General features: G+C 56.2%; 3 protein-coding genes across 4 annotated transcripts; 1 reads left to right on the top strand and 2 right to left on the bottom strand.

Annotated features, from left to right (window-relative positions):
- Positions 1-1,305: 1,305 nt before the first annotated feature.
- On the bottom strand, positions 1,306-12,776 carry ELOA (elongin A). Its single transcript, XM_054170609.1, has 11 exons — positions 12,619-12,776; positions 9,088-9,144; positions 8,420-8,538; positions 6,413-7,610; positions 5,004-5,118; positions 4,503-4,658; positions 4,251-4,348; positions 3,537-3,717; positions 2,485-2,596; positions 2,048-2,199; positions 1,306-1,561 (listed from the first exon to the last, which is right to left on the bottom strand). The coding sequence occupies exons 1-11, from the start codon at positions 12,688-12,690 to the stop codon at positions 1,500-1,502; spliced, it is 2,322 nt and encodes a 773-aa protein (XP_054026584.1). The 5' UTR covers positions 12,691-12,776; the 3' UTR covers positions 1,306-1,499.
- Positions 12,777-14,134: 1,358 nt separating this feature from the next.
- On the bottom strand, positions 14,135-17,446 carry RPL11 (ribosomal protein L11). Of its 2 annotated transcripts, none has more exons than XM_054170582.1 (6): positions 17,396-17,446; positions 16,851-17,001; positions 16,349-16,455; positions 15,852-15,983; positions 14,998-15,108; positions 14,135-14,211 (listed from the first exon to the last, which is right to left on the bottom strand). In XM_054170582.1, exons 1-6 carry the CDS (start codon positions 17,399-17,401, stop codon positions 14,182-14,184), a joined length of 537 nt encoding a protein of 178 aa, XP_054026557.1. In that variant the 5' UTR covers positions 17,402-17,446; the 3' UTR covers positions 14,135-14,181. The 2 variants fall into 2 exon arrangements, with proteins under 2 accessions (XP_054026557.1, XP_054026559.1); XM_054170584.1 differs by lacking the exon at positions 17,396-17,446 and adding an exon at positions 17,259-17,281 and having other exon boundaries at positions 14,141-14,211.
- A 1,552-nt stretch (positions 17,447-18,998) lies between these two features.
- PPT1 (palmitoyl-protein thioesterase 1) lies at positions 18,999-23,095 on the top strand. Its single transcript, XM_054170615.1, has 9 exons — positions 18,999-19,083; positions 19,384-19,493; positions 20,225-20,352; positions 20,630-20,700; positions 21,413-21,515; positions 21,591-21,681; positions 22,144-22,242; positions 22,439-22,510; positions 22,909-23,095. The coding sequence occupies exons 1-9, from the start codon at positions 18,999-19,001 to the stop codon at positions 23,029-23,031; spliced, it is 882 nt and encodes a 293-aa protein (XP_054026590.1). The 3' UTR covers positions 23,032-23,095.
- The last annotated feature ends 812 nt before the right edge of the window (positions 23,096-23,907 follow it).

Genomic DNA, 23,907 nt, shown 5'->3' on the forward strand with positions numbered 1-23,907 from the left:
CTCAGCTTGCACCATCTCTGGGTAACTTTGCTTTTGAGGCAGATGTAACCCACAAGCAGAAATGTTCACCACAATAAGGCTTCACACTCCGTAGGGAGTGCCTCATCATGTCCAGCTCCCTGCTGTGGTCTCAGCAAGTCCACCCCCAGTCACACCTCCTGGCTCACCACCTCCCCAGAGGAGCTGTGCTCCACAGCACATCTGCACACTTCCACCAACCCCTGCATCTGCTGGGTCATATCACAGCTTTCCCTTCCAGAGCTCCAGTTCCTCAGACACCAAACACAAATGAGCTTTTTTGGCCTTCTGCTAGGAAGTCTGCAGGCACTAAAAACAATCCACAAGCTGTACTTCATCCACTTCCAACCCCAGCTGAGTGGCTTTGGGTACAAAGACTAAAATCCTTGCTTTTTCCAAAGAGAAAGCAGAGCAAAACACACAGGAAACAGAGAGGATTTAAAGCACCAGCTTCTAAACTGGAAAAGAATCCTTCCCAATTCCACACAGAAAACATGATAAAAGTATTCCTTCCTTCCACTAAAAGAGGCAAAACCTGATGCCTTCATTGAGATTTAAAAACCTGTTTTGAATTCCAGAGGCAGACAAAATCCCCTGGCTCCAGAAACCCCCACAATTAAAAACCAGCTTGGTGCACAGGAAAATTTCTCCCCCAAACCCTTCGTAGTTTTCTTCCCAGTAGCCAGCAGAAGACAACAGCAGCAGAGGAAACAAAGTCCCCAATGGCTCTTTGCCTCCCTGCATGACAAAAAGCCTCTGTGCAAGAGCTACACTAAGCAGCAGAGAGAAGGCTGAGGACTGAAGTTTAATTAACAGACACAAGAGCAAAGCCTCAGGACTCGAGGAGCTTGCCAAAGGATCGAGGAGCAGGTGAGCCACCAGTCCTACCCAGCTCAGAGAGTCCAAGCAGGACTTTGGGCCCAGCAGGGACCAGCTCACAAAGAAAGGCTCAGGTGACACCAAGTGGACCCTCGAGACAGATGGATTTCCTGCCAGCTGGAGACACAGAGAAGCTGAACCTTGCACTGGATTGGGAAGGGGGAAGATTCCTGGGAGCAACATAAATTAAGAGCAGTGGGGGAGAGGGGCAAAACTCTGAATTAAAACCGTCTCATAATTTATAAAGGTTAAATAGTAAAAGAGCCTCTGGGAGCCTCTGCCCCCAGCACCGGCCAAGACTTCACATCTGCTCGCCTCGGGAGGCGCTGTGCACCCTTCCTCTGATGGCTGACAAAGCCACTAACAGGATGCTAAGGGCTGGGGGGAAGAGAGGGGAAGGCTGGGGGGGAGGGGCCTTGACACTGAGAAAGGGACCGGAATAAAAAGATAAAATACTGTGCTGTCATCTTGTGCAGATCGAAGCTTCTCCCAGCAGCTGCAGCCTCCAAAGAGTTCAACAAGGAAAGGGCTGTTTGGGTACCTCCTTCCCTTTCAGTGCCACTCCTCTGCAAGCAGGACAGTCCCAGGTGTGCACTGCAAGCTTACCTCCGAGAGAAGCGGTTCTTGAAAGCTTTGATAGTCTTTGCCATCATGGGTGCAATTTCTGCAACACAGAGAGAGAAGCCACAAATGAAACCCCAGCAGGGACTAGGAGAGCAGAGAGCAGCTCAAAGCTGCAGCCCTGCCAAAGCAGAGGCAAAGTCAGCCCTTTGGGGCCTCCCCTATCTTCAGGGCACAGCCTGAGGAGAAGCCACCCCTTCTGCTCTGCAACAGCACAGATCTCTGCTGAAACCCTCCCAGCTTCCCTCCCAAGGCAGCTGCGCTGCAGTTTCAACTGGACAGGCACAGCAGGAGGGCAAAGGCAGGGTTCCTGCACTCCACCAGCACAGGCTGATGCAGACAGCACTGAGCAGATGGAAGTTTTCCCCAGGCCTTTCCTTGTGCAAGGAGTTTGAACAGACTTGGATCATCCTCTCCTCAGGGAGAGAGGCCACCAACATCAACCCTCCTGCTCAGCCTGGATTCCTCCTACAGCAGAAGCAGCACATTTGTATGTTTGTGAAGGAGGAGCTCTGAAGTTTGTACTTACTCTTCACAGGTGGTTTCCTGGGGTCATAGGAGGAGAAGGTGCTACCTGAAGATGGGACAGAATGGGCACTGCTGGTGCTGGGCCCATCACAGGACTGCTCCTCACTCACACGAGGCTGGCTTTTGTTAGATGTGTAGAGGACTGGTTTTATTCTGCAAGAGAGATGGGACAGGTTTCAGGGAAGGAGTCACCATGGCTGGATGAAACTCTTGCCATGTTTGTGGACAGCAGCACAGCTGATACCACTGGGAACCAGCAGTGACCAGGATCTCCACACTTCCCAGCAGGAAAGAGGCTATTGCAGGCACAACTTTCACGGCAGAGGGACCTCCTGGACAGTGTCCTGTCCTGCCAGGACACAGAGCTTCAGGGGGAAGCTGGCAGGAGCCCACAGGTAAAGAGGCCCTGAACAGGAGGTGCTACTGAGAAACACTCACTTGGTCTTCTCTGGCAGGAGAGGTCCTCCAGTTCCAAACTTCTCTTGCCTCCTGCGTACGTCCCGAGGGGGCTTTGCTGCAGAGTTCACAAATGCCATTTTGGCCACTCTACCTGGAGGAGGCCAGAAGGGAACACTGCTTAGATCCAGCTTCCTGGAAAGGAGGCTCCTCAGTGCTCCTCTTACCACTTCTCCTCAGCCCACACACCCCAAAGCTCAGGTGATAGCCTCCTCCCAAAAGCCTGAGTCTCTTGGGCCATGAGAAGATCAGATTGATCAGCTCAGCCATCTTCATTCTCTTCCCCCACCCTGGTATTCTTCAACTCCAGCATAGAATCATGGAATTGATAGGGTTGGAAGGGACCTCAAGGATCAGCCAGGGACACCTCACACTACAGCAGGTTGCTCACAGCCACATCCAGCCTGGCCTTGAAAACCTCCGGGGATGAGGCTTCCACCACCTCCCTGGGCAACCTGTGCCAGTCTCTCACCACCCTCCTGGGGAAGAACTTCTTCCTAACATCCAATCTGAATCTCCCCACTTCTAGTTTTGTTCCACCCCCCCCAGTCCTATCCCTCCCTGACACCCTCAAAAGTCCCTCCCCAGCTTTCTTGGAGCCCCCTTCAGATCCTGGGAGGCCACAATTAGGTCTCCCGGGAGCCTTCTCCTCTCCAGCCTGCACAACCCCAACTCCCTCAGTCTGTGCTCACAGCAGAGCAGCTCCAGCCCTCTGCTCCTCCTCGTGGCCCTTCTCTGGACACCTTCCAGCCCCTCCAGATCCTTCCTGTAATAGGGGCTCCAGAAGCATGGAGAAGCCACTCTAGAACAGGAGGTGCCTCTACAGGCCTACACCATTCCTGCCCTGTCCAGCCTGCACCACACCACCGCTGCAGGCGAACTCCAGAGCCTGCCAAGCGAAGGCCACCGCAGAGAGAACCGAAGCTGGTCTAAACCAGACTAGATCTCAGTTAGCCACTCCAGAGGCATCGAGACGGCCCCTGGGCAGCATTCCCTGCCCCTTGTGGGCGCTGGGGCAGGGGGCTGAGGCAGACCTTTGGGCTTGTTGGCGTGGGCAGAGCCGATGTTGCGCGCCAGCATCAGCAGGCGCTGCTCCCGCGCGTCGTGCAGCCGCAGGTACATCTCCCGCCAGGACTCGAACTCCTCCGGCTTCTCGTTCTTGAAGTCCCTCAGGCAGTGGTTGTGCCACAGCTGATCCGTGTCCTCGATCAGCACCTGAAGCAAACCCGGCTGTAAGCTGGCATGACCTCCTGGCATTGCCTCCCGGCCGTCGCCTCCCCGCCGTCGCCCTCCCCGCCGTCGCCTCCCCGCCGTCGCCTCCCCGACGTCGCCTCCCCACTCCTTCCGCTCCCCTCTCGCTCAGCGCCGGCTGGAGGCAGGCAACGGCCAGGCTTGGGAAAGGAGCTCTGGAGATCATCAACCTCCCTGCTTGAGCAGGCTACACAGCAACACAGCTCTGGAGGCTTTCCAAAGCCTCCTGGATGGGGCCAGGCTCTAAAGGTCCCTTCCAACCCCTACCATCCTGTGATTCTATGAAGAGATGGGCAGCTGGCAAACCCAGGTGCTCAGGGCTAGCAGGATCACAGGATTGGAAGGGACCTCTGGAGATCATCAAGTCCAACCCCACAGGGTCAGAGAAGCCAGCTCCTGTTGTGCAAAGCATGGTTCTCTACTCTCCTGCTATTGCAGCTAGGGACAGACACCACCTCCACACGTCCCCATCCCTTCCCCCAGGCCCCGGCACTCACGTGGTTACATTCCTCGATGCGGTACAGCTGTTCTGGGGTGCATCTCTCCAACACTGGCTCCAGCACAGAGAAAGGGACACCACCCACTTCATAGATTGCTGGAAGAGAGGCAAAGTGCACAGAGGATTTATCCTTCTCCCTCAGAGGGTTCATCCTGCTCCTCCCTCACCAGGGAAAAGCTTCGCTCGCCTGAAACGCAGCAGACAAAACTGCAGCGCAAGGCGAGGGGAAGGAGAAAGGAGCTGCACTTACAGTCAATGTTGTTACTGAGGACTCTGATGCACTGCTGGTACAGAGACATCATCTTGGGGAGGTAGGCAGTTTTGGAGCCCGAGTACACCTGCATCTTGGAGTTGAGGCGGCGGCCTGTGAAGCCTGCTTCGCTCTCCTCCACCGGCGAGGACACCGCTGCCGAGAGAAGGACTGGGAGTGAGAGGGGAACAGAGAAGAACCCACCCTGACAAATGGCACAGTAGTCACTCACAAGGGCCAAGTCTTCTCTGAAAGACCTGCAACCTAGTTCAGGAAGGGCAAATCCAACGCCCAAGCTTCAAGAAGGGTCAGCAAAGGATCCTCCTTCGTTTCTGCCACAACATGTGGTGTAAAAGCTACCTTCTGGCTGAAACCCAGGCTCCAGACATCAGAGGCAGGACACCAGACCCCAAGGCAAAGACCTGAACCCAGTCAGCATCCACTCCCTCCCACAAACAGTGGCTGCAACCCATTTCCAACCCCTTTTCCTGCCCACTGTACCTTTCCTTTTCGTCTGGGAGCAGCTAATGGACTCAATGGAGGGGAGAGGGCGGTAGTTGGCCTGGATGGGTGGCAGGGGGATGTCTGGCAACGTTGGTACCACATCTAGAAGTATCTGGAAGGAGAGCACAAGCAAGTAAGCCAAGAGCACAGGAGAAGGTTTCACCCTGCCAGTGCACAAACAGCACTGAGCTGCATTTTGGTTGATATTCTGAGCGAGGCACTGGATGTGATCAGCTTGCACCAGGAAATAGCCTCAGGGGCAGGCTGCGCTTCTGCCACTTCACTGTGGCTCTGTCTAGGTTGTCCATACAAAGAAGCCAAAACCAGGACCTGAACCACTTCAGCTGCTGCAAAAAAAACCAACTCCACAGTGCTGGAGGAGAGGGCAACCTGACAAACTCTGAGGGAAACACAAAACTTGGATGTGGAGCAATTATCAGAGGGAATGGCAAAGCAGGGTGCTGAAATGCTGTGAAGATTTTCTAAACCTGCTTTGGGAAGAGCAAAAGTGATTCAGAACTGAGCAAACAGATGAGGCAGTGAAGGTTTTTTCCCCACAAGAGTGCCTGTTTCTACAGCAAAGCCTGGCACTCACGTGGCCATGAGCAGGGGCAGGCACACTGCTCAGTTTTCAGGCCTTGACAAAAGAAGGGTTTGTCTTCTTCTGAGCCTTGAGAATCAGCTGCACTCTCAACACCACTTCTCCCATTTCTCCCCCATTTCTGAGACCAAACAGACTTAGTGATACTGCAGTACTGAGATCCCCCAAGGTCACTTTTAGAGAAGCAGAAAGACTTGAGAGGGGAGACAAGGGAAGCTGGCAAGAAGCTGGAGATGCACTCCTTGCATGTCAGAGTGGGTCCTGTGCTGACTCACAGCTAAAGGTGCTCTGCACATTAGCAAGTAGTTCCTGTCCAGTACACTTTCACTTCAGTCTTTAGCTGAAGCTGTTGTCTTTTACTCTCCCCATTTTCTAACACACAAGGTTTTCACAGAATGGGTTGGAAGGGACCTTTAAAGTTCATCCAGTTCCAACCCCCTGTCATGGGCAAGGACACCTCCTTGCTCAAGGCCTCATCTAACCTGACCTTGAACACCTCCTGAGTGGGGGCATCCCCAACCTCCCTGGGCAGCCTGTTCCAGTGTCTCAGCTGTGTTTTGCCTGTTGCATTTCTTTCCCCCCCTTCCTCTTCACCCCCTTTTCCAGCTGAGCTCCACTCCCACAGCACAAAGCCCTGGCTGTGGGGTGGTAGGCACAGGAGGAGTCTCCCAGCAGGAACCAGGACTGAGACACCACCAGCACAGAGCACTTCCCAAAGGGAAAACTAATCAGCCCCAGACAGCAGAGGGCCGAGAGCAGCTGATCCCTCCTTCTCTGTGCACTTCCAGATCCTCCCAAAGCTTACCCTCTTTGGTTTAGGAGGCTCTGGTTGTTTCTTCTCTGCCTTTTTCTCACTCGTTCGCTTGTGGCTGGGACTCTTCCGACTCGAGCTGGCGCTGTTGCTGCTGGCTTTGGATCCATTCTGCTTGCTGTGCCCTCTGTCTTTCTCCCCAGCTGACACAGAGGCTTTGACCACTTTCTTTTTCTTTTTCTGGGGCTGGTCATAGCTGAGATATGACTCAAAGGACATTGTAGGTTGTTCAAACTCATCCTCCACTTCCCCCTCCCCCAGATTTGAGCCCAAGGCTGACTTTTTGTCCGCCTCGGAGGCTTTGCGCTTCCCCTCCGAAGATTTCAAGCTTCCAGAGTTCCCCTTTTCTTTGCTCCTATTTGATGAGTCACTCTCAGCTTTCCTTTTCTCCCTCTCTGTGTTGGAGCTTTCCAGGCCCAGCTTGGGCTTTTCCAACTTGCTCTTCTCAGAGTCCCGGTGTTTTGGTTTCTTAACGTGGTTCTCCAGGGGCTCCTCCGAGTGCAGCTTCTCCTTTTTGGAGCTGCTGCTTTCTCGGTTCTTCTCCTTCTTTGTGCCATCTGACAGCCTCTGCTTCTCCTTGCTGCCCCCTGCCACGGGGGCTTCTCGGAGCTGCTCTTTAAGAGAGGGCTTGTGCAACCTCTCAGGGCTGAAGGCAGAGGTCCTGTCCTCCCCCCTGCCGTCCAGTCGCTGCTTCTTGTGAGACTTGTGCTCCTTGCCGCGGTTGGCGGTCCCTTTCTCGCACAGCTCACCGGGGTTCCTCTCCCGGCCTCCCCCCAGCTTCTCCTGAAAGCTGTGGCCTTTGCTGGCTTTCTGCTGGAACACTGTGGGCTCTTCCTGCTCCTCAGAGGCATAAGGGTCTGTGTACATATCCTGAGGGCTCTCGCTTGGCTCAGGTGACACAGCTTGTCCATAGTCCGAGTACTCCTGATCTGAAGAGAGCACCGGGGAAGACCTGCCCCAGCCCTTCCCCTCGTGGCTGCTGTAGCTGTAAGTCTCATGGGCTCTCTCAGGCTTAGGATACCTTTTGGACTTCTTTTCCCTATGATCTGGGCTATAGGACTGGCTGCAAGATGGCTGGAAGGGTTCTGAATACTCCTCGTCGGGTTCCTCATCCTCTCTGAGGGAGGGCTCCTGAGGCCTCTTGCTTGAGCTGCCCCTCTCGTAGTCACGGTCTTCAGAGTCCAGGTTATTCCTGAAAGGTTAAGCAACCAAAATAAATAAGGTTGAAACTTTCCAAACAGAATGAAGAGAGTCACTCTCCACGAGCTAAGTGGCTGGGGAGCCCTCTTGCAGAAGACTAAGGCTGCCTGTGGTAGTTCGGTGGCAAAAGTGCCATCAGCTCTCTCAAGCACAGCAGTGGTCAGGGATTTGGAAACTGCACTTCCAGCACAGGACTGAAGGACTTTTGTTAGGACTGGAGGTGTCACAGTTCACTGGGAAGCTGAGACAGAGGTGTGCAGAGACATCTCCATGCCTACAGGCTCCTGACTGTGTGGCACCTATGGGAACACTGTTCACCATGCAGGGACCCCACAGCCACTGAAATGCTGATCTGATCTTTGCTGGGCTCCACACAGCTGTGACCACAGCCTGCCTGGCAGCAGCAGCTTTCCGTTTCTGCAGCACTGTTGCACACAAAAGCCTGCTTTCAAAGCCAGCCACTTCCTTCACTTGGGCCTAAACTGGGAAGCAAGCAGATTGCACCTCTTGCTTCATTAAGGGCACTTTAGGGACATCTCCTCTCAGTCTCTTCATCAAACTGCAAGTTCCTGAGACGCAGCCTCTGCCTCCCCCCAGGCTGCAGCCCTCAGCACTGTGACGCTCTGCGGCTGGCAGGGGCAGCAGGCTTAAGCCACGAGAAGGCAAAGCCCCATGCAGAGCTGTGCCACAGGTTTTTCCAGAGCCTTCACTTTTGTTCCTTTGATCAGAGAAGCTGATGCTCTCCCCTGCAAAGACCAGACCTAAGCTCACCCATGGAGATAGCTGAGCAGGCTCACTCACCTGTCTGCCTCCTGGGACACCGGCACCAGCTTCTTCCACCTGGCTACGAGGTTCTTGGCAAAGTCTCCTACAAGCTCATGTTTCCTTAAGCTGTTCACAGTCTTCCCAACACCTGTTTCCTTCAGGAGAGAGCCAAGACATGAACCCACCTCAGCAAACCAGTCAGCAGCCTCACCTCTGCTAAAAGGAGTAAGGTCAACCTGCTACCTCTTGAGAAAGAAGATTCCACCACCTAACAGCAAAGATGTCGCAGTTCTCCACGTCAAAGAAGCCTGAGCTCTGCCTCCAACACTTCATTAGTTGTATTAATTAACCAGGCTACTATTTACCATGCCTGTTGGTAAGTTTGAAGGTGGAAGGCATTATCATTTTGAGGATCAGCACTTCCATGCAGATTCAGTTATCATTAGGAGCTGCTCCACCTGAATGCCCCAGTCAAGCATTAAGCCTTTGGAAGAAGCAGAGGTGACAAACTGTCCTCCCTGGCTTCACACTTGCTTGGCAAGCTCCTTCCCCATGCCTGGCACCTCTAGAATCAACCCAGGCCTGTGACACCAAGCTGGAGCAGGTGGTCAAAGTAACACAACCTGCTGCAGGGAAAGCAGGCAAACAGTTACCCTGGGACTTGACAGCTAGGATGAAAGCCTGAGAGGTTTCACAGCTCTTACCACAAGGATGTCAACTGTGATGGGCAGCTCTGCCAGCCTCTTCAGACTCTTCAGCAGCTGCAGAGACAAGAAGGAAAGTGTTCAGGCTTGTCACACTGAACCACACACTGTGCTTAGAAAGGAAGAAGATTCCACACCCCACGAGAGCTTGGTGGAGGGATCCAAGTGGCAGACAGCTGCTGTCTCCTCCAAAGAAGCTGAACACCAGGGGCAACTGTAAAGAATTTGCCCTCTTTGCCTCCAAGGGCCCACCTGAGAATCTGAAAAGTCAAATTTGAATGCTTCCTTCGCTCTCAACTTTGGCTTACAGGACAGCAGCAGACACAGCTCTGCTGCACAGCAAGAGGAGGAACAGACTTGGAAGCTTGTGACTCCTGAAGGTGGTGCTGAGAAACACATGTCTTGGTGAGAGGAGGGGGAAAAAGTCATGCAAGAATCCTCTCTGGAGTTTTGAAAGCTGGACACTGAGGGAGGAAGGGTTTCTAGATGCTCTGAAAGATCTCAGGGGGAAGCCAGCTCTCCTCTGCAGACCTTCCACTCCCTCAGTGCTTCTAAGTCTCTCTCCTGTCAGCTCTGTGAAGGTGACTGATCCACAGCCACTGCCTCTCACCCCACTCTTCTGCCTTCCCTTCCCCATACAGTGAAAGATGTTTTGCTGCCAGCACCACAGCTGCTCCAAGGGCCAGGGAGGGAGCCCTCTCCAACCTGCATCCCAGGGACAGGCTGCAGGTGAAGGGGACTTACTTGGACCTTTGCCACCCAGGTGACTTGGGACATCATTTATCATGGACTCATATTGCTGTTTAGGCTGGAAAAGACCTCCAGGGTCATCCAGTCCAACCACTGACCTCATAGCACTGATGCCCATGAAACCAAGTCCTGCAGTGCCACATCTACACATCTCTGGAGGCTCCACCACCTCCCTGGGCAGCCTCCTCCATGCCTGACCACTCTTGCAGCACAGAAATTGTTCCTCATATCCAACCTAAACCTCCTCAGGTGCAACTTGAGGTCATTTTCTTTCACCCTATCACTTGATACTAGGGAGAAGAGACCAACCCCCACCTCACCAGGACCTCCTTTTAGGTAGTGGTAGAGGGCAGTGAGGTCTCCCCTCAGCCTCACTGAGATGTCCACCAACTTCTGCCTTGCAGCACTGACAGCACTGCTGCCCCTCACATCGTTTCCCACAGCTCAGCTATCGCCACGCAGCAGCCTCGTCAGCGTTCCCTTTATTATAGCTCCTATACTGCCCAGGCCTGGGTCAGCAGGGCTGTGCTATATGCCATACAAAGGGCTGTCCCTGATCCAGAAGATCTCTTTAAAGCACTGTGCTCATGCTCAAATTAGCACAGCTGGCCTAAGCTACTCCAATCATCCCCACTTGCATCCTGCAAGGATCAGAGAGGTTTAGAGGTTCCCTTCCAAGTTCTTTTAGCCTGTTTGGAGAGTGCTGTTACTGTCAGGGAGAAAATTCTCCTCCTCAACACCCAGATAAGGCTTAAGCAGAAGCACAGCACTGCCACTGCCCTATCCTCATTCTATTTAGGACTTCCTTGCTATGATCTAGGACTCAAAACTTCCTGACGCTGCTCACTGCTGCTGTCCCAGTGCCACACAGCCTGGCAGTCCCCAAGCAGGGATACAGTCAGGGGCTGTGTTCATCCAGCACAGCAAGACCTCACTTTGCCTGCAACTTCTGCAGACCACAGGTCCAAGTGCATGAGATGCACAGCTTCAGGACTTGAGCCCATTTGTATCTCCTATGGAGAGGAGCTGATGGAGCACACTCCACTGCCTGAAACCAGCCAAGCAGACTCACACCTTGGCAGCTCGTTCCTGAAACAGCCCAGATCTGAGTCTCCTTCTCTGGAGAATTTCAAGCCCCACCTGTGTGGTGCAAGGTGTGGGTAGCACCAGGAGGTGCCCTGGATTTGCCCTGCTGACAGGGTAAAGCTGTAGCTGCTCCAGAACTGCAGTGGAAACAATTACTGCAGAAGAGCCACGGGGCTGTGTTCTGCCACAGGAAGGAGCTCAGCAGATACAATCTATCAAGACAAAACTGTGGCACCTACATTCAAGCCTAGAAACGACTCTTCCAAGGATACAGCTGAAAATGTATCAACAATAGGAGGAGTGGAGGTCACCGGGCCTTGTGCTGGGGAAGTGAAAAGGTTTGAAGCCTCTATCCCGCTGGTTAGAGCTTGTGGATGCCAACCACTTCTCCCTCTCCTTGCAGAGCTGCAGAGGAGCGACAGAAAAGGAAATGACAACGCCAGGAGGTGACTGGAGAGAGAGACAGGCTGTGCAAATAGTGCCCCAGGAACACAGGCAAGCAGTTCCTGCCCCAAAGCTGGCTCAGGGAACAGGGGCACTCATTCTCTGTGCACAACGTGCTGAGCCAATACTGAAGTCTTGTGAGTGCTGTCAACACCACAGAGTCTAAGAAGCTCTGGAATGGATTCCTCAGCAGTCCCTCAGCTCCATTTGGGGCTCCACCAGTCAAACCCTGCTCTGGTCTTGGCTGAGAGGGTGTGAAAAAGGAACCTGATCCTTGCATCCCATCTCCTCCAGCTAGGCTGGAGCTGGGTGCAGGGAGCTCCATTTCAAAGGGTCAGCACTTGAGCACTTCTGTGCCCACGCTTCTTTCACCTGAAATAAGGCAAAGGTGAAGCAAACCCCCATAAACAGTCACAACAGAAGCTTCCCCTCTAAATATGACAGCCTAGAGAAGGGGATACCAGCACATGCTGGGCCCACACCTGGGATCAACCCCAGAGGCAAATTTCAGCTGGAAACAGCAGCTCTGAACTCTGGTGTCCAGCAGGAGAGCTGCTGCCAGCCACGGACACAGCCGAATGTCACCAACAGCTCCGGGCAGCACCCACACATTGCAACAGCTGCTGCAGGCAGCAGATTTGGGCAGCGGACACCTTCCTCGTGGAGATGGGCAAGAGGCATCAAGCAGCTTCCCCAGGCCCTCACCCCAACTCCCCAGCCACCCTGGGGGCCTTGCCGAGGTCCTGGCCCTCCCCGGTCCCGCAGCAGGGCTGTGCCTCCCCGTGTCACCTCTCGCCGGGCACCGCAGCTCTTCCACCATGAACACGTCACCAGAGCGAGACTCTTCCGGCCACTTCTCCCGTTGCCCGCTCGCCTGGCAAACCGCACCCCACCGGCGTGCCGCGGCGGGACCCCACACAAGGGCCCCGGCACGTCGCAGCGGATCCCTCGCTGGGCAGCAGAGGCCTGCGGGCCCAGCCCCGGCTGGCAGCGGCACGGGGGGTTTCCACCGGGGACAACCATCCGGGCCTGCCCTCCGAGCCGCTGCCTGCCGCCTGCCTTGCCCCACGGACCGCGGTCCCGACCGGGCAGGAAACTTCGGTGGTGGAGATGCCAGGCGAAGGGCAGGCCCCGGCGCGGCCCCGCTCCCCGTGCCCCCTGCGGGACGGCCCAGGCCCTCCCGACCCCCGGCCCTGCCGCGCAGCCCTTGCCGCGGAGGGGGAGCCCCGACCGCGCCGCCGGCCCCATCACCTTCTTGGGCTCCGAGCTGCCCGCCAGCCGCGACTGCAGCTTGCCCACAACTTCCAGCACCGACTCCGCCATTTTTACTGCTGGAGAGGCCGCGGCGGCGGAAACAGCTTCACCGCCCGCTGGCCACACAGCCTTTCCCCACAGCCGCCGCCATCTTGGCTGCGGGCAGGAAGCGGAAGCCGCGCAGCTGCTGCCCCTGCCCGTGGCGGCTGGGACGGCCGAGGGCAGAGTTCGGCGGCCGCCATGCTGGGGCCTGGCAGCGGAGGCTGGCAGAGCCATCTCGAGTGCTGGCAGGGCGCTGCTGGAGGGAGTGCCACGGCCATTGCCGTCCCTCACTGGAGCGGGGGAGACGCCTCCGGGCCCACCGTGGCTAGAACAGGCTTTCCTGAGACAATGTCGCTCCGTATCTGTTCCCATTGTCTTCTGACAGCCAACAGCTCCACCACTGCTGCTGGGAGTTGAGTGGAAAGTGTTTTTTAGGTTAATTTGTGGCTGAAGGCAAACTGAACAGAGCAGCAGCTGCCCAGGCCAGGGGCTCCTCAGACAGGGTGCTCAGAGCTGCCATGCCTTCCCTGCTTTCTCAGCTCATCCTCAAATGCCTCAGTGAATCCCTCTGCAGTGAAACCAGGCCTTTGGCTGCCTCCTCCAGTGGCCAGGCAGTCCTGCACAGCCTTCTCCTGGTGCTGGCTGCAACGATGCCCTTGGCCAGAGCAGTGCTACCCAAATCCAGGCCTCTCCATGCCTCCTGCGACTTGGCTGAGGGTGCCTATCCTTGCAGCACCCCAAAGGCCTGCTGTAAACATAGACGTGTCAGTTGGCTGGGAGGGGAGAGGAGGGAGGGGAGTGTCTTCTGGGGAAAGCTGAGGGTCTCTGTCTCTCAACCTGCAGAGTCCTGTGCTGCTCAGAGCTTCCCCTTGGACTAAGCAGTCTTAACAGCAAGGCAAGGGCCCAGCTTGCAGCTGAGTCACAGAGAACCAGGGCTGGCTTAACAGGATTTGCAGAGACCTTGCATGGGGCACAGGAACTGCTGAGTAATGGAAATAATGGCATGGGGAAAGACTTGCTTTCTAAAGTGGGGCTGGAGGAATTACTGGCAGCAAAACACTGCCCAGAGCTATGCTGTGCAGGTAGCTTTCCAGCTTGGTGCTTGCTGAGACTCAGACTCTGCCTGAACCCTGGTCACCCACAAAGGGCAGATGGCCCCACTGGTGACCCAGCAGTGCCGTGCCCTGCCCAAGGGGCTGAAGGGGAAGTACATACCCTTTCCTAGGTGGTCCTGCAGTGCTGAGGGTTCTTCTTGCCTTGTCACAGTGTAGGAGCACTAGGACTTGATTTACCCCACCTGATTTGTGCTTGAATCAGGCAGAGCCCACCCTGCAATCACCACCTTGCTCTGCCTGGAGCCTGTGTCACCCCAGGCACGCTTTGGTGTTACGGCTGTTTGAGCAGAGCATGGCTGTGCCGTTTCCTTGGGCTTCCCTTTGAAGGGCAACCCCCCAGAAGATTCACAACAGCATTTAGGGGTTAGAAAATTTTATTTGCTTTTTTGGTAAAGGGAACTGCTCACTTCCCAGGGAGGATGATGCCATCATACTGTGAAACAAACAGAAGAACCAAGTCAGAAAGGACCATCAGGTGAAGTTAACTGCCCTTCCACCCTGCTGCTCTGCAGTTAACATCCAAGGGGGACATTAAACTCTTCTCATCAGCCCAGCAAAACAAGCAGCCCCACCCTGCAAGGTTAATCTGACCAGAACCACACTTGTCCCCTTGTACAGCCCCAGGATTTGGCCCCTCAAAGTCACTCTACCACTGGAAGCAGGCAGGAGGGTGGGGAGGTAAAGCCATTCAGCAGGAGCAGGGTGTAGCCTGCCCTGTAGAGGGTACAACCAGGGTGGATGGGGATCTAGATGGTGTAGGCAGTACAGAACCTCCAGACAGAAAAGCCATCCACATCATCTCTGAGCATTTCCAATCAAGCTTTGTGCATCTCAGTCTGTGAGAGCTATGGACAGATGAACCCAAGAACTGGTTTTATTTGGATTCTAGGAGCTGTGTCAGACAGAGATCCTCACCCTGCATTGTCTCTTGTGATCCACATCCTCCCCTCCTCCAAAACCTACAGCAGACAGGTTTACACAGAGCTGCTATTTCCAGCTGCCCTGCAAGAGCTGCCCTTGCAGCTCAGCAGACACAAACTGGGGCATGAACCACACTGATGCTCAAACACAGCTTCTGTTACCCTGGAGCAGCAAAAGTCAATGATTTCAGCAGTGCCCAGGGCCTCCTCCTGCCCAGTGACTTCTGTCAGCCCTTCCACAGAGGCATTTTCCTGCCACTTGCCAGGAACCCCCTGGGATGTGACCAAAGAGTCTTTACCTTCTGCTGGAACCAGCGCATGGCTTCCTCCTTCCCAATTCTGTGCTTGGCTCCAATGTTGCCTGTCCTGCGCTTCTTGTCAGCAATGCTGAAACCAGGCCTGCCCAGCACCTGCAGGATGAGACCCACAGCACCATTTAATTTGAGGCATTCACTCATTTTCTTCATCCTAACCCTTTTCTAGGATGAGGAGCCAGAGTTTCCACATCAGTACTATCTTGCTGCCCGACTCACACTCCAGACTGATCAGGCCTCTCATCTTCTACAGCCTCAAAGTAAAATGGAAAGAGAAACCTCTGAGCAGCCAAACTGACAGGGACAGCTCCTAGGTGTGACACTGACAGTGCATGCAGACTCAGAGAAACTCAAACATGTGTGGAGGACACACAGTTCCACACCCAGAGGCCTCAGCTCCCCAGAGGAGCTCCACTGAGCAGCGCTGCTAATGCATCATGGAACAGCTTCCCTCCACAGAACAACAATTCACACACAGCAGCCACCACTGTTGCTCCCTGACCACCCCAAGGTCACTGGAAGCAGGGAGACACCCCCAGCAATGCAGCATTCCCAGAGCCCTCACTGCTCTTTCCCTCCCCAAACCCAGCACCACAGCTTCAGCATTATGCCAGGAGCACCAGCAAGGGCCACACTATTGGTTTCTGAAGAGACTTTGGGGGATATGGTACAGAGCAGGGATTTAATGGCAGCCCTGGCAATCTCAGTTCAGGATTGTGCTGGCACTTTTCCCCCTTCCAGCACTGGGCAGCAAGCTCCTGTGAGCCAGTTATCATTCCAGGGTCCTTCCAAAGCTCCCCCACAAGCCCAGGAGCTCCAAGGAAGCAGGGGATACGCACCACGTAGAAGTCCAAGCCGTAGATACCGATGCTGGGATCGTATTTAATCCCCAGGTCGATGTGCTCCTGGATTCCAAAGCCAAAGTTCCCAGTGTCTGAGAAGTTGTTTTTTCTCAACTCGTATTCTCGCACCTGAAACGTTTGTTGTGGTCACTATTGACTGCAATCAGAGCCAGGAGTCCTCTCTTCCAGCTGCTCCCAGGCCTGCAACTTGCTTACTTCCCATTAAGTCTTTAATACCAAGACCTTGTTCCCAGAGCCATCTCAGAAATCAAAGGCAGAACCTCAAGAGAAAGCAGCAACTGCATCCCACCAGCTCTTAAATAAGGATGAAGCAGGAAGCAGCCACCAGACAGCCCAGCAGCACAGAGCTGCTCCCCCAAGCCTCAGCATCCCCAAACTATACCAGGCACAGCATCTCAAACCACACCTCATTCCATGAGTGAATTTAGCTTTGCACTTCATAGATCAACTATCCAGGCCAGTCAACTTCTCACCTTCAACCCCTTCTCCAGAATCTCCTCTGCTTTGGCCCCACGAACCGTGCAGTGAACGGCGATCTTCTCATTCCTCCTGATCCCGAAGGATCTCACAGTGTATCGTGCTGCAGGCAACAACAGCTACGCTCAGAAGCCATTCAAAGAATTCCCCTCCCCACAGATTCAAACCACCGAAGAAATTACTCTAAAGCAACAAAAACTAAGCCCAGGCAACCACACATTCCTCCACAGGGCTGAGAGCAGAGCAGCCACCCGCGTCTGAAGGTAGAACCGACCTGACATTTAAAGCCCCCAACAACCCTCCCAACAAGGCCCAAGGCAGAGACCTCCCCAGGCTGGCCCTGCCAAACAGCCTCTTCCTTAAGTGCCACACTGCCACTTTACTTTCTTCATGCTCCGGAAACAGAGGAAAACAACCAAGCAACCACTACTAAAGTCAGGAGACAAACAAAACTTGTCCCTCCCCCAGCCTGCCTGGGCAGGCACACTCGCCCCTCACCTTTGGAGAAGACGGGGGTCTGGCCCGTCAGCTGCTCCAGCACCTTGGCCGCCCGGGTGAGCCTGTCGCCGCTCTCCCCAACGCAGATATTGAGGCAGAGCTTGCGGATGCGCAGCTCTCGCATGGGGTTCTCCTTCTCACCTTGGTCTTGCTGCGGAGAAAGGACATGGGGGCGTTAAGCGATGGGCACAGGGGAGAGAGGCCCCACTGCTCGCCCCGGCGGCAGGAGAAGGCCCCACCAGGCCTCTTCCGGAGCGCGACACCGGGCCCCGCTCCAGCCCAAAGGCGAACCTCAGCGCCGCGGCCCTTCCTCAAGCACCACTGCGGCAGCCCTACCACAGGGCAGGCTGCGGCCTCTCACGGCAGCCGCATCCCCAGAGCGGCCCACCGGCTCCTCTCTGCCCGTACCGGCCCCGCAGCTCTCCCTCCCGGCCTCCCATGCTCCCGCTCGCGCGGCGCGCAGCCCGTCCGAGCCGCGCCGAGGGCGGATGGCGACGGATAGAGTCGGCACAGGCCAGCCTCGGCCCACAGGCAGCACCACTCACCGCCATGATGGGGGCGGGGAAGAGACCAGCTGGATGCCGCCGCGGGCTCTTATGGGAAAGGGCGCCAGGGCGCGGCCCAGGCGGCGGCTCCCTCTAGCGGCCGGAGGGCGGCGCTGCGCCGCTGCCTGTTGCTTGGCAACCGCGAGTCCCGGAATGCCCTGGCGGCCATTTTGTCCCACCGGCCCCTAGGGACGGGGGTGCAGAAGGACCCCCGGTCCTGCCTGCCTCTGCGGTGGAGCTCGCTGGGCCAGGTGGCAGTGGGGACTGGGTCTGCCAGGAGCCCCAGGCTGCTGCCGTGGCCAGAGGGATGAGCCGCAGCAGTGCTGCTGGGAGCTCTCACACCTCCACTCCCATAAAGTGCTGAGTGCAGCTTACCCAAGCCTGGCTCCTCCTGCACCCATGCCCCTGAGTTCCTAGAGACAGACCTGGGAACATACTTCAGTATCGCTTCACTCTTTCAGGAAAGCATCTGCGGGTCTCTGCCCGGCCTCTGGATCCTCTTTTTGCACAATTTTGGCTTAGTCTGGAGCCAAGGAGGAGTTGCAGCCAGCCAGCTCCCTTGCTGTGCTCAGCTGGTAGCAGAGCATAACACAGCTTCTCTTGAAGGAAGAGAGCTGAATTCTCACCCATGTGGGAGTCCAAACATCTCTTTCAGTGGCCACATCCTGAGCTGAATGCTTGCAATGAGGCTGTCACTCAGTAAGGATGGCACCAGCTCAAGGCTTTCCCTGCTTGTCCCCTTCCCTGCCTCCCACAGGCTGTGCTGAGGGCTGCCTGGCTGAACTCTGTCATGGTCTCACTTCTTTTCTCTTGCCCCAGTTGCTTCCAAAAGGGGATGAAGGATGAATGAATAATCAACTGGTCTCATTAAGACAAGGAAAAAAATGTCAGGAGTCCCTGTGCAGAGGGCGTGGGAATCTCTTGTTAAAAAGTAACAATACTACTTCATTATTGATTTAATTCAACTCAGAACAGCTTGGCTGGAAGTAGCTGCAGGCTCGGTACAGAGGTCAGCTCTCCATGGATCCCATTTAGGATCTGTCCACACTGCAGGGCTCCTTTCCACGGGGTGAGGGCAGGGTTAACTGCACTGCAGGCAGCTGGGTGCGGGCAGTGGCTGCCATTGCCTCCCAGCGCTCCCAGCCTGGCAAGAGGACACAGACTCTTTACGAGCACAGGGATTTACAGCAGCCTTAAACCACCCTGGGACGGCCTTATTTGCACCCACGGTCTATAACCCTCAGTCGCAACATCCAGGCAGAGCAGAAGGGTTTCCTCGCCCCAGGGTGCTCCTGCCCCAGGGTGCTCCTGCTGCTCTCCCTTGGACGGCGCCAAGGGAGGTTCCTTCCCCGTCCCGCCCCATCCCGTCCCGCCGGAGTGGTAGTTTTGGGGATAGCTCCCGTACAGCCGGAGGTGTCTGCCCCAGCCCAGAGGGGACGAGCGGGGTCGATGTTCCGGGACCTAGGCTGACGGAGCAGCGCCGGGACTCGAACCGGTGACGCAGCGAGGTTCGGGGCGGTGCCCCGCCGCCGCCAGGCCCCGCCCCCTTCCGGGTCCCGGCCCCGCCCCGGCGCCTGCCGCGCGAGTCATGTGCCCGCTCAAGATGGCGGCGGTCAGGGCGGTGCTGCTGGCGCTGAACCTGGGCTGCGCGGCTGCCGCCGTCCCGCTGGTGATCTGGCACGGCATGGGTGAGCCGCGACTGGCAGCCGGGAGCGGGGCCGAGCCGCTGCCCGCGGCTCTGTGGACGGGGCCCGTGGCTGGGGCCCGGCCGGGCCCCCAGCAGGCCCGAGGGGATCTGGCGGCTTGGCTCCGGCCGCGGTCTGGTGTCGCCCTCCTCCGGACCGCGGGTTTCTGCGGGGGCTGGGAGGCGGTGACCCTCCTCTCCCGGGCCCCTGCGTGCGCCGGCATCTCCTGGCCCCGTTGCAGCGGCGGGGCCTTGGCGGAGGCGAGGGCCTGCGCGGGGGTGTGATGGTCCGACCCTTCCGCAGGGGACAGCTGCTGCAATCCCGTGAGCATGGGCTACATCAAGAAATTAGTGGAGAGTAAGATCCCGGGGATTTATGTCCTGTCTCTGAAGATCGGGAACAACCTGATCCAGGTAGGTGCTGTCACTCGTGTTTGTGCTCGGCCGGCGGGGGCAGCCTGCCGATGGGAAGCTCTGATAGCTCCTGCAGGCTGTGTTATTATCATGGTTCAGCGCTGGCTCCTGTGGTGCTTTCCCTACTAATTAGGTAACTCTCCACGAAGTAAACAGCTTTGGCAGGTAGAAACCAATAAAGTCTAATTAACACCTGCAGAAGAGAACTGGGGAAGCCCAAATCCCTAGTCCAAATTGGATTAATATGCAAATCCAGGGATTACCACTCAGTAATCACTCCCAGTAACACCCAGGCTCCTGTAAGGTGCTGTGGTGAAGCAGAGCTTCAGCCCTTGCCATCCTTCTGCATTTACAGCTCCTTATCCTCTGTCTGGCTTCACTTTAATGAGGACACAAACTTCCCCTGTGCCTTCCTGGCTTTGGACAGTGTGATGTAGCTTTATGCAATGTCTTTAAAGAGTTTTTCAGGATAATGTGCAGTTTCTATTACTCTGTGTGGGGTCTGGAGAAGATGCTGAGGTTTGGTTATTCATTTTTATCTAGAGAGAGAGAGAGAAATCTGAAGGGCCTCAAACTGCCAGGAGGTTTGGGGAAATGTCTCTGTCCCTTCTGAGAGCAGGAGCAGGAACAGAGAGGTGGTGAAGGGAAGTCTCAAGCCTTGAATGCCAGGGTGTGAAAGCTAAGGTCCTCTTTCACAAGCAGACCTTGCAAGATGTGTGCTCTGATTTCAGGATATGGAGAACAGCTTCTTTATGAATGCAAATGATCAAGTGAGAGAGGTGTGCAGCCAGCTTGCAAAGGATCCTCACCTGAAAGGAGGCTACCATGCAATGGGCTTCTCCCAGGGAGGCCAGTTCCTGTGAGTTGAGGCTTCTCTTCCATTTTCAGTGATTTCTCTTGGGGTTCAGGTTCTGGTTTAAGACTCTCTGAAGTACTAAGCAGATGTAAGCTGACAACCCCCCCCTGCAAAGGTAGGAGCGCTCCAGAAGAGGCATGGACACCTTTGCCTGCAGCCCTCCTCGACCAGGAAGGGTTAACTCTCTTTGCCAGTGCCAAGCAGTGCCTGAGCCCTGGCAGGGGCAGGCTAAGGGCTGCCTGGGCACGTTGGTGCTGAGCTCCTTCCTCTTCCTCCACAGGCGGGCGGTGGCCCAGAGGTGTCCTTCTCCTCCCATGCTCAACTTGATCTCTATTGGGGGGCAGCACCAAGGTAGTGTCCCCTTGAGTCACCTCATAACCACAGTGAAGGGTGGGGGGCTTCTTGTAGGCAGGAGGAATGATCCCTTGTGAGTCAAACCCTCCCTTTGCTCCTGGCTGGATCTGCTGAGCTGCTTTGGGTCAGTTGCTAACCAACTGCTTCACCTTCTCTTGCTCCTGGCAGTGAGCAAGGGACCTCTGCAAGCACACAGCTGTCTGGGCAGAATTCTTGGATGCTGTGGCAGCACTTGGGATTAGTTGTTTCACCTCTGACTACAGAGCCCAGCCTGTGTGAAGCTAACCCTCCTGGGATGCTTTACAGTTGGCATCTGGAAGGCTGAGGCCCTGGAGGGAGGCAGCTGCTGTGTGCAGTGAGCTGGAGTGGGAGAGCTGCACAGTGAAGGGTGGCTGGCAAGGGATTTTAAATGCTCTCCCCTGAGACATTCCATGGCTTGAGTCTGTTTCTCTGTACTGTAGTGGGAAACCTTGTGGGGAACCATCCTGAGGCCTCCTGGGAGCGCAGCAGGCGAGCTGGCCAGGGCTCTGCTTGCCTCAGCCCCATCCATCCCTCCTCTGTGCCCAGGGCCGGGAGGGCTGTCTGAGGACTGCCTGATTCCCTGGGCAGTACTTGCCCCTGCTCTGCAGAGGGCTGCTGCTTCAGCAGCTGCAGGGATGGAGGGACTGCAGCCTGGCTGCTCAAGGCCTTGCCCCTCTGCCTGCCCCAGGTGTCTATGGCTTCCCACGCTGCCCCGGGGAGAGCTCCCACCTCTGCGACTGGATCCGCAGGACGCTGGACCTGGGAGCCTACACTCAGGCTGTGCAGCAGCAGTGAGTACCAGCCCCAGGCTGCCCCCTCAGCACCCCTGGCTGCCCAGCCTCATCTTTGCTTTCCCTCTCCTCCAGCTTGGTGCAAGCAGAGTATTGGCATGACCCCCTGAGAGAGGAGGAGTACAGGAAAAGCAGCATCTTCCTGGCTGACATAAACCAGGAGAGGGTAAGGATGTGGCTGCTGAGGGAGTGCAGGAGAGCAGAAGTGTTCTCAGGGAGCTCCTTCACATTGGCTCTCCCTGGCAGCTGGGAGAGCTCCCAGCTGTTGCTGGAGTTCAGAGGCAGCATTTCTGCCCTTCATCCCAGCACTGTGCAAAGGGTTTTGCTGCGGGAGGGAGGAATGAAACTTGTCTGTGGCACTGCTCTGCTTTGGGGTGGTTGATGTCAGTGTGCCACAGGCTCAGTCCACTCATCACCTTCCCAGCCACTCAATCCTCTCCCCCTGGGGAGGTCCAGCCCCTTGTTACCTGCTGTGAGCACAGCCAGGGGAGGCTGGTGACAGAAGAGCACCTTCCTGCCTCCAGGCTCTCCTTGGCAGGTGCAGTGCAAGTTGGAGCAGGAGCTTTCCCCAACCTGTCTCAGGAGGCTGTGCAGTGACCTGCAGCTCTTCTCTGCTGCTCTTCTGCAGGGCATCAATGAGACCTACAAGAAGAACCTGATGGCCCTGAAGAAGTTTGTGATGGTGAAGTTCCTCAATGACACCATGGTCGACCCTCCCATCTCAGAGGTGAGGCAGGCAGGGTGGGTGCTGCTCCTGCCTGCTGCCTGTGCTGCTTCTGGTCTGTCATTTGGTGGCAGAACTTGAGGTTGGTGAGGAGCAGGCTGAGCAGACAGAGGCCTGAGACAGCAGGAGCTGCTGCAAGCCTGCTCCTCTCCTGGCAGCCCTTCACCAACTCTGCCTTCCCTTGTTTCCATTCTGACAGTGGTTTGGGTTTTACAAGCCAGGCCAAGCCAAGGAGACCATCCCTCTGCAGGAGACCTCCCTGTACACAGAGGTATGCTCTGCTGGGGGCCAGTTCCACTCTGCACTGTCCCTGGGCACTGGAGGAGCTCTAAACCCCACAGCCCTGCCCTGCTCACCCTCTCTGCCCTTTGCTGGGGGCATTGCCTCCTCTTGCCAGTAGCTGTCAGCCAGTTCTGGCCCTGGGAGTTACAGCCTCAGGCCTGGCTCAGGATCCCCTTCAGGAGCTTTTAATGAACTCTGCTGCTTTTTAGCCTCACAAATTCAGCCCAAATGCTTTTCCCTGCTCTGAGAGAAGCTTTGAAGAGCAGAGGTGGAAGCCACCCTGGCCCACCAGCCACTTCTGCTTGGAGAAGCATCTCTGCCCCTCAGAGCTTCTCTCCCTGCTGGCCAGGGCTCCAGGAAGCTGTGGTCACCCTTCTGTGTCTGCAGGATCGTTTGGGGCTGCAGCAGATGGACAAAGCTGGCAAGCTGCTGTTCCTGGGGGTGGAAGGGGACCACCTGCACTTCACAGAAGAGTGGTTTGACACCACCCTGCTCCCCTTCCTCCAGTGAAGCTGAGGGGAGGTACCTGTGAGAGCACTGGCAAGGGGCTGGCACTGGAGTTGCTGCAGCTGCTGCAGCTGCTACTGCAACAGCACTTTCTGGGAAGAAGCCTGTGGGGAGCTGGGGCAGGGGGAGAGGAGGTGGTGGGGCAGGGGGAGAGGAGGTGGTGGGGCAGGGGGAGAGGAGGTGGTGGGGCAGGGGGAGAGGAGGTGGTGGGGCAGGGGGGGGTCTAGCTCAGCACCTCCAGGGTGTGCAGAGGTGGCACCTGGACCACTGCAGTAGAAGTTTGGGATTTGTTAGGATGTAATCATGCTCCCAGGGGGCAGGGCTGAGCCTTGCACTAACTCTGAAGCACTCCATCCTGCACAGGCCTGCTCAGGCTGCCTCCAGCTCTCAGAGCTGTGGCTGTGGAGGCTCTCTGATGGCAAAATGATGCTGGACAAGGAGGTTGTGGCCCCTGTCACCTGTCCCTCACAGGACACACTGGCACTATTAACCTCAATCACTAGGGCAAGGCAGTATTAACCTGAATCACTCTCCAAGGGCTGCAGCCAGATGGGGGAAAGGGCCAAACTGAGGGGTTTCTGGGGGGGAAGAGGGGAAGGAGGGGTTGGGGTGAAGGGGGCATTAACAGCTTGAAGAGTTTTCAGCTACTGACTTCTTCCAGGCACTTTTGTACAGCAACTGAAATCAATAAAGAACTTTAGAGCTAACCAACTGCAGAAAGTGAGGTGAGAGTGCAGGGGAGGGGAGGGAAAGCTGCAACTTCCCCAGGGGAAAGGTTGCCCAGGGAAGCTGTGGCTGCCCTCTGCCTGGAGGTGTTCAAGCCCAGCTTGGATGAGGCCTGCAGCAGCCTGGGCTGGTGGGAAGCCCACGGCAGGGGGG

This window comes from Dryobates pubescens, chromosome 20 (genome assembly GCF_014839835.1).
Source record: "Dryobates pubescens isolate bDryPub1 chromosome 20, bDryPub1.pri, whole genome shotgun sequence".
NCBI classification, from domain to species: domain Eukaryota; kingdom Metazoa; phylum Chordata; class Aves; order Piciformes; family Picidae; genus Dryobates; species Dryobates pubescens.

Coding starts and splice junctions, on each gene's coding strand:
- ELOA (XM_054170609.1), bottom strand. CDS start 12,690: ATGGCGGAGTCGGTGCTGGAAGTTGTGGGCAAGCTGCAGTCGCGGCTG. Junction 7,611..8,419: donor GTGTCCCAGGAGGCAGACAG/GTGAGTGAGCCT, acceptor TTAACCTTTCAG/GAATAACCTGGACTCTGAAG. Junction 2,597..3,536: donor CCACGCCAACAAGCCCAAAG/GTCTGCCTCAGC, acceptor GGCCTCCTCCAG/GTAGAGTGGCCAAAATGGCA.
- RPL11 (XM_054170582.1), bottom strand. Junction 15,109..15,851: donor ACGGCTTGGACTTCTACGTG/GTGCGTATCCCC, acceptor CTCATCCTGCAG/GTGCTGGGCAGGCCTGGTTT. Junction 14,212..14,997: donor TGCGCTGGTTCCAGCAGAAG/GTAAAGACTCTT, acceptor TTTGTTTCACAG/TATGATGGCATCATCCTCCC.
- PPT1 (XM_054170615.1), top strand. CDS start 18,999: ATGGCGGCGGTCAGGGCGGTGCTGCTGGCGCTGAACCTGGGCTGCGCG. Junction 19,494..20,224: donor TCGGGAACAACCTGATCCAG/GTAGGTGCTGTC, acceptor CTCTGATTTCAG/GATATGGAGAACAGCTTCTT. Junction 21,516..21,590: donor ACTCAGGCTGTGCAGCAGCA/GTGAGTACCAGC, acceptor CCTCTCCTCCAG/CTTGGTGCAAGCAGAGTATT.